The following is an 8,775-nucleotide window of genomic DNA, read 5'->3' as shown; positions in this document are numbered from 1 at the left end:
TGACACCTCCGACTAAAAAATTAAGTCAAGATTGGACTACATGTAAAAATATTCTGTCTTTGACATGAAAAATAAATGAATTCAAAAGGGCATAAATGTTCTTTTCATAATTCCTCTCCGTTTTCCCAAGCAGTAAACCTCGGATGCAGAGGGAAACAAATTTTGTAAGAAATTGGTAAACTTTTTTTTTTTTATTGCAAAACGGCATAAAACACTCCCGGCATCAACTTTTTTTTTTTAATTTATTTATTGCAGATCAGTAGTCTCTTCTTCAAAATTCTGGCACAAAAATATGATCTTGCCGATAAATGTCTATTTGGAAAAACTTGAAACTAGCTATGGATCAATAAAATAGAACAGATCTAGCCAGAGCTTTTTATTCACAAGATGCTATACACCCACATGCATACTGCTGGGATAGAAAACTGAAACGCTTTTATATGTTGGACTGATCTGGGCTACTATGATGGAGGCCCCCTTCAATGGTGAAAGCATTGTGCCAGCTATTGTTCAGATAATCCATCAGGGGGCTGTTACTTTGTAGGATAGCATGCACAATAGTTTCTCCATTGAAGGGGGCCTCATCTCATGAGTGTACTGTAAAGCCCGGTTCATACTCGGCGCGAACGCGAACTTGTGACGTCATGGCAAGTATTCGGGCTACGAATTCGTAAAAGTTGAACATATTTCAACTCGGTCGAATTTCGCAGCGAATGTTTCCTGACGTCAAATTCGCATTCGCATGCAGTATGAACTGGGCTTTAAGTGGTGCTTATTATAGCGTTCTATACCAGAGGTCTCAAAGCGCTTCACAATTATTACCCCTGTTCATCAGGCCATCAGACCAGTGTTTTTTTTGCAGCACTTTGAGATCAGCGCAATCTGGTCTCTACCTTCACAGGTGCCAATTTATACTCCTGGGAGGATAGAGGCAAGTGTAGTAAAGTGTCTTGCCCAAGAACACAGCACCATGTTCCCCATCATGAGTTGAACACCATAACCATATAGGGCCACAGCACTCCACAAATCAGTGTACGGTGATCACGTGCCCAGAATTTGTCGATAAGTCATGCCCTTATTGTTCAGGCTTGCTCGGGTTCAGCAATAACTGCTCGGCATTTCGTTTCCTGAAGCTGTTGGCATAGGATTGAGTTGGCTTTACTTCACGTCTTTGTTCCCTTTAAACCTGTCTGCAAGATCCAAGATGCTACGTAGCCTCGGCTTGGGGATGCTTCGATCACTGACTGGATCGGTACGCTCCGACAACGAGGCGGGCTCTGTCGAATGACCGGCAGCCAAGGATTCAAACTGCTGCAGCATGTTCTCGAGGGACGCATCGGTCTCGCCCTTGTGCATTCCAAACGCGTCTCCGTTTGGCTGAGACTGTTGCCACGGCGACTGCGAGCTTACGTCATCACTCTGTGATTCCTGTTTGACATCTCCTCCTGCCCGCGTACATTTTCTGGAATTTTTGTTCCTAGGTGCACTCCTGGGGCGATCGGCCTTTCCACTGGCTTCTGCATTCCGGTGTGGTTTTCGGCTGCTGTTTTTGCCCTCCCTACCATTCGTGTTCACTTTGTTATTGTCGCATTCGTCCAGTTGTGGGCTCTCCAATTGTTGGGACTCCTTAGGACGAGATTCTCGCACTTTTGAAGAATGATTGTGGGCACCCTCTCTTGGAGCTGAATAGCAAGAAATTTCAAGAAATAAAAGCAGATATGTGCTGGTACCTTCTCTTCTTTCCCAAAACTAATGCAACTGCATAGAAAACCGCATTTTCTACTATGAGCTTTTGAAGTAAATGTTAAAGAAATTGTCCATTTTAACCCTTAACCAGTTCACGCTGGGAATATTTTAACGAGAACAGAACGAGGCGCAGGATTGCTTTTCACTCGACCTCAATGCCAGGCAGGCTGAAGCCATCACCCTCGGGCAGCACAGACATATTTCCGGCCTCGCTTGCTGCGAGCGGGCACTGACCGATATTTCCGGCCTCGCTCCCTGCGTGTTTCTCCGTCATGCGTCCCAAATACCACAAAATCTTTGCGTGTATACAGGTATACAGATCATCCCGCTCGAGCTGGTTAAATGGCTGAGGTCGGGATGGGGTGGGGGGGGGGGGGGGATGGGGAGCAAACTAGCTCCTTGCATGCCCCACCCATCCTGTGTATTTGTTTTTGATAAAATCGTCACACATTGGGATAAAATCGTCACACATTTCTTCGTCATGCGTCCCAAATACCACAAAATCTTTGCGTGTATACAGATCATCCCGCTCGAACTGGTTAAATGGCTGAGGTCGGGATGGGGTGGGGGGGGGGGGATGGGGAGCAAACTAGCTCCTTGCATGCCCCCACCCATCCCGTGTATTTGTTTTTGATAAAATTGTCACACATTGGGATGAATCGTCACACATTTCTTCGTCATGCGTCCCAAATACCACAAAATCTTTGCGTGTATACAGATCATCCCGCTCGAACTGGTTAAATGGCTGAGGTTGGGATGGTGTGGGGGGGGGGGGGGATGGGGAGCAAACTAGCTCCTTGCATGCCCCCACCCATCCTGTGTATTTGTTTTTGATAAAATCGTCGCACATTGGGACAGGAACCAAATCGAGGACGACCTCGATTAAAAAATGTGTACAAAACCAATGAGAGCTGTTGCATTTTTTTTTTTACAGTTTTTAATCCATGCACATACCCATCTTCTCTTTAGCTGGCTGAACCTTCAGCGTTGTTCCTTTCAGCTTGTATTCGTCATATCTGGCTATTATGTTTTCTGCCTCCTCGTGACTTTTATACCGCAAGAAAAAATGCCTGATCAAAAAAAAGAAAGGTAATATATGTCATGAATATGGCTTATCTGCCAAAATCCCCCAAAATGGGGGGGGGGGGTGGATTTTGATGGGGTTTGGAAGGTTAGGGTTAATCCATGACGAAAGAAAATCCGTAAATGCCATTATTCCTTTCCTTTTTCCAGATTGTCATTTTATCTTCATAATTATGTGTTACACAAATGACTACTCAAATTAACAGATGGTTGATCATAGCAACTGCCACTTTAAAAATGACAAGCGCGAGTGCACAATAAGCTCTGGCCCGGTTCCGGAATGTCTCACTTCATATGCGAAATAGACGCGCACGCGCATCGATCCAGACAAAGGGGCATGTTCCGAACACTTTTGCCAAGAGTGTGTTATGATGGCATAGCATTTGGTCAATTTGTAGTTATATTTTATGGGAAACTTAGGGGGGCTTGTTTTTGGTCAATTTTCCAGGGACAGACCTACTGACCGACCGACCGACCATGAAGTGGCGTACAGAAGCTCCTGCCAAAGCTTAGAAATGTGATTACTTACATGCCACCCCGACTCAATTCTGCTGGTGATGCCACTTCACTGAAGAGTTCTTGGACATCCTGATGAATAAAGTAAAAAGCAACATCCATGTCTGACAGGTGTTTCCAATCACACAGAACCTAATTAATGTATTAAACTTATAAACTTACTTTGTAATCTAATATTGCCATTTTAAGGGCGTTTTGGTGCCCTTTTGGTTTGTATGCTAACACTGGCTAATGCCAATTTCCATATTCATGAGCACAACTGTGATGTCATTCACGGCAGAAACTTCAGTTTCACATCTGCTTCAGCGTAAAAAAGTCACCAGAATTTTAGGGGTTTGCTGTGGTTAGTTTTCTGCTTTCAGTGGTTCATTTTATCGTTTCAGTATATGACAGTAAGACAATGAGAAAAAATTATGTACAAATCTTTTCAATAACCAGAATTCTGGGTTTACAATTTGAAGGAGAAAGCCCTAATCTGAAGAGTGTGTTCCTATAAAAAGCGACGTCACAGCAACAGCTCCCTCACCTGTTGGAAAAACATGAAACATTTTAAATGTTTAGAAAAGTGCCTTTTACAAAGCAATTTACCTAAAAAAGGGATGCCTCATAGTTTTCATACATTTCACAGGAATAGATATTTGCTACAATGTGCTCAGGTGTATAATTCAATTCATGAACTCTTTAAGAATACGCTTTTCTTTTTTTCTTTTACCATTTTCTGTTACCATGATTCTTACCCTAACTCTATGACTCCTTCAATATCCTCTTTGCCAAAGTGGAGGAATTGGAGGATTGCGGTTACATAGCAAAAGTGCGATACTGATTTCGTAGGAGGCACCTTGTCAAGGTCTTGGGCCAGACCATGTGTTGTTTTTATTCAGGTATGCATAAATATAGGCCTGGATTATGCTTGAAATCCTCCGTACTGCTGCAGGATGTCACTGGCCAAGCCTCAACATGTATATTGACAGTCACTGCTGCAGGATTTTGCAGGATTCAGGCAGTGGTCACCCCTCCACGGACCATATTCAAGAAATAATGGAGGGATTTGCACGATTGAGGCTATGCTATTTTTCCATGAGCCCAATTGGAGGATTTTGCAGGATGGAGGCTATAATCCTAGCAAAAAGACCTAGGGTGCTGGGGTTAAAAAAAATTAAAACCCTACGGTATCAGCTGAACTTTTTGACTTTGCTTTCTGTAAGAAATTATCAATAAATTTTTCCGAGGCAACATTCTGCTTGTGGCTCATGTATTCTGCACATACCCTCTCAAGCTCTTGGGGTAGTCTTGTCACACATACGGAGTACAGCCCTTTCAGGTTAGGCCTCAGTTCCACCAAGCTGCTTGCCTGGGTATTCGTTGAGCTGCCTTGACCGTTGACTGGCTGGCTTTGTTTTTCCCTTCTTTGAAAGGCCTTGGACTTGTGAGCTGCATGCTTAGATTTTGAATCATCAGAATCTAATTTAAAAATAAAAAAATACTCTGATTTTAGCATTTTGTCATTCTAAGGGAGACTCAAGTTGAGTCATACTTCATGTATGGAAATGACTCAAATTGAGTCATTCTAATGGAGTGACCCAAGTTGAGTCATTAAAAGGAATGACCCAAGTCAAGTCATTTTATGGGAGTGACCCAAGTTGAGTCATTAAAAGGAATGACCCAAGTCAAGTCATTCTATGGGAGTTACTCAAGTTGAGTCATTCTAAGGGAGGGACTCAAGTTGAGTCATTCTATAGAGTGACTCAAGTTGAGTCATTCTATAGAGTGACTCAAGTTGAGTCATTCTACGGGAGGGACTCAAGTTGAGTCATTCTATAGAGTGACTCAAGTTGAGTATTTCTAAGGAACTTACTCAAATGGAGTGACCCAAGTTGAGTCATTCAAATAGGTTACTCAACTTAATGAGTTATTCAAAGAAAAGAATCAAGTTGAGTCATTCCAAGACAGTGACTCAAGTTGAGTCATTCGAAGGTGTTACTCAAGTTGAGTTATTCAAAGAAAAGACTCAAGTTCAGTCATTCAAAGGCAGTGACTAAAGTTGAGTCATTCTAAGGGAATGACTCAGATTGAGTCATTCAATGGGAGTAACTCAAGCTAAGACACTTCCAAGACTATTTACAGATTGCTCACATTTTTAAAACTGGAGTTTTGTGCCTTAGACATGATTTGGTTCTCAGTCATTTGGTGACTCGAGTCAAACTGAGTCAGTTGCCTTTAATGACTAGAGCCGAGTCTAGTCACAGAATATTGCAATTAGAGTCAACTTAATTCGACGGGAACCCTTGTGACTTCAGATTTGGGCATTCCTGTCGGCGTGCGTCACATGCATTAATTGGCAAAATTAGCACGAACAAACAGAATTCTCTCGCAACTTTTAAGGCAATTTATTGATTTCTAACATACCTGAATGTTTCTTGGGGTACTTCTTGTTATTCGTCCTCTTTCTTTTAGCTAGAAAAAGAATTGAAATAAAATGATGCGGTTTTGCTGATAAGACTACGACAAACCTGTGGGAATTCAAATGAAGTTGTGGACCAAGATTTAAAGCCCAAAATGCTAATAATACAATTTTTTTTTTTAACGTAAATAAAGTTTTGTAAAAACCAACTTGAAAGTCCAGATTTCACAAATGTTGTTTAACTAATAATGTTTAGTTCTGATGTCTTACTGATGGGTTTGTCTGGAGTGAATTGTGCTTTGATAGCTGGTGAGGACATAAAGGAGTGATCGTCGGCGATTCCAAACAGCATCAGTTCCTGCAGTGCCTCAGAGTACTCAAATCTGTAAAAGCAATAAACAAGTAAATAAAATAATACAGTACTAGCACAATCAGCTTCCCAGATGCATGTGCTTTAAATCTGAAACCCTCCTGGGTATTTTGGCAAGAAACCCTGCCAAACGCAGCAACGTGCAACACTTGCCTAACTGACGGGCCTGCCCAGTGCCTCAAGATCCATCAGGTCAAAAGTCTGAAGGCCAAACTGCCTCAGAGTCTGTGGTCCCCAAATGCAGCAGGATACAACTGTGGCATTGTTCAATGGGACTAGCTCTCATTGTCTCAGAAGTTGGCCATCTCTGCACTGGTGTTGGTAGCTGAATGCATCAAAGGGCATCAGACTTTTGGGATTACCATGAATCTCAAATTCTTGAACAAGAATGACAGTGCGTCTTGACACAAACTCGGACATTTACCTGACAGTGTCAGCCAAACTCTCAAGGCAGGACCGAACATCGCTGAATCCCAGCTCCCGGAAAGGGAACCTTTTCCCAAGCAACTCTCGATAGTCTTTCTCAAATTGTACCAGGGGTACACCCCCTATCTTGGATAGCAAAACCCCTCTGGTGTGTTTCTTAACTTCCGTGGTCAGATCTTCAGTTGACATGATGCTACTCATATGGCTTCTTGTTGGATTCAAAGGTGATGTACCTAAACACAGAGACAAACAAACAAAAGGTTAGCTGTTTTGAGGTTTACGGATAGGTTATGAGCAAAGCCACTCTTACTATTGAAATTTTACTGAAGGTCCCAATTTATGTTTGCATGAGAATATGAATCATTGAATATCACAAATGTTTTTTTTTTTAATCATTGCCCAACTGGAGTGATTTGACACAGTGCTATGAGTGCCTTATAAACAGAAGAATCCATCTGGACATGCTGGAAGTAAAATGAAGATGAAGAAGACAAACACAACACGAAAATAAAGATGGCAATCACCGCGATGCAAAACAGGTAGAAATCGCAATTTCTTCATGTAGGCTTACCTCAAGCATGTGTAAAAAGAAACTTTTCGAAATTTAAAAAGCTGTCATTACACTTTGAACAAGTCTGCTTTACTTTAGGTCCAATATGTCATTTTGGAATGATAAAACATCCTCGACTCTAATTTATGTGCCCAAAACTAAACTGGCATGACTGGGGGCCTATTTTTTTTACACTACACAATCGACAATCGCTGGTCTTTTTTTTTATATATGCCTATGAGTATGACTATGAGGTCTACCACATTAAATTATTATTATATTGGAAAGAATGTTGCAACCTGACGCTGCTTTTTACTTCATCATTTTGTTCATATATCATCTCAATGAAGGTCAGTCGTTGCAGAAATGATGATAAGACATGAATCTGGGACAGAGAAACATTTCCAATTTTGTTAGGAAATACTTAAAAAATTGTCTTGACTCTCCATACTACTGTCTTTGACTTTGTACACAACAACTGCTGAAGTTGCGTCAGGTTGGAACATTATTTCCATTACATTAACATTGTTTAAAAAAAAAGTTGCAATCATGCTATAAAAACTCTTCCAATTGGGGATCTTTAATCCTTGGTAAACCTGTACCTTCCTTCACCACCGCCTCTCCACGCCTCATCCCCCCCCCGGCCCCGGCCACCACATTTTGACCGACGCAACACTGCACTGCTCAACATAACATGCTTATCATTACCATATCGAGCCGGAAATCTACGATCACCCTATGATACACTGACAGAAATCATAGCAATAATCTACCTGTGGTAATTTGCTTTATCAAGGGTAAACCCTGTCAAGTATCAGTCACTTCATCATCAGGCATGTCAGGTGAATTGAAGAGGAGAGGACCATGGAGGATTTACATCGCCTAGTATTATTACAAGAATGGGTTTTTCCCGCATTCCACCTGGCTTAAGGTAGCCGCGGATTTGGCCGGATGTCTGGCTGCGTATTCAGCCGCGCATTCACCAAAATTAAAAAATATATAACACATGCGGCAAAAGGTGATCTATTTTCAAGATAGATAACTCTATTATTTTATTCAACGAATTTCCCACAATACCATATAAAAAAAGACAAAAGCAACCATTTTCTCCACTTTTTTTCTCGAAATTGTTGATGCAATAATTACTATTAAACTAGCTGCATAAGGAATAATGACATTTTGCGTTATTTTTCAACGCAATTGGAGACGTTTTGAAAGTAACTTGCATCATTTGGAGCAAAGTGTACCAAACGTAATATTAAATACTCACAATGTTATTTCATAATCTACGAGATCATGCATGTTACTGGGCATTCTTAATTTTGGTATTGGCTACACACCGAACACTAATTAGTGCCTAATTAGTCCGTTAAAGACCATATTTTCACTGCACTATTACATACAAGTGTCCCCTTCGATTATCAGAACATTATTATTGAACGAAATTTCAATTCAGTGCACTGTGTTGTTCATGAGTTATCGTCTCCACAAGTAATGTGTGTTTTTATTTTTGTTTACTTATTAATGCCGACCAGTCGTTTAAGCAGATCGTGATCCACGTTGAGGTGACCAGTATTTGTGTAGCATGCCCTCTTTTGGAAGAAATTGATGTTCGTAACGGGAGTGCCCCCGACACACTGTAGTTTTTTTTTTTTTGGTGTATTATTTTTTCTTTAACGGTTT

General features: G+C 41.3%; 1 protein-coding gene across 1 annotated transcript; it reads right to left on the bottom strand.

The window, feature by feature from the left end:
• Positions 1 to 228: 228 nt before the first annotated feature.
• Positions 229 to 7,994, bottom strand: LOC119745631. Its single transcript, XM_038222136.1, has 8 exons — positions 7,866 to 7,994; positions 6,541 to 6,775; positions 6,017 to 6,129; positions 5,752 to 5,799; positions 4,613 to 4,806; positions 3,359 to 3,417; positions 2,701 to 2,816; positions 229 to 1,682 (listed from the first exon to the last, which is right to left on the bottom strand). The coding sequence occupies exons 2-8, from the start codon at positions 6,741 to 6,743 to the stop codon at positions 1,159 to 1,161; spliced, it is 1,257 nt and encodes a 418-aa protein (XP_038078064.1). The 5' UTR covers positions 6,744 to 6,775; positions 7,866 to 7,994; the 3' UTR covers positions 229 to 1,158.
• Between the last annotated feature and the right edge of the window lie 781 nt (positions 7,995 to 8,775).

The sequence above is a fragment of the Patiria miniata genome, unplaced genomic scaffold (genome assembly GCF_015706575.1).
Source record: "Patiria miniata isolate m_02_andy unplaced genomic scaffold, ASM1570657v1 HiC_scaffold_7, whole genome shotgun sequence".
NCBI classification, from domain to species: Eukaryota; Metazoa; Echinodermata; class Asteroidea; order Valvatida; family Asterinidae; genus Patiria; species Patiria miniata.
Note: the sequence above shows the minus strand (reverse complement) of the source record. Positions and strands in the feature narration are given on the sequence as shown.

Coding starts and splice junctions, on each gene's coding strand:
- LOC119745631 (XM_038222136.1), bottom strand. CDS start 6,743: ATGAGTAGCATCATGTCAACTGAAGATCTGACCACGGAAGTTAAGAAA. Junction 2,817..3,358: donor GAATTGAGTCGGGGTGGCAT/GTAAGTAATCAC, acceptor TTTTTTGATCAG/GCATTTTTTCTTGCGGTATA. Junction 1,683..2,700: donor GCCAGCTAAAGAGAAGATGG/GTATGTGCATGG, acceptor CTTGCTATTCAG/CTCCAAGAGAGGGTGCCCAC.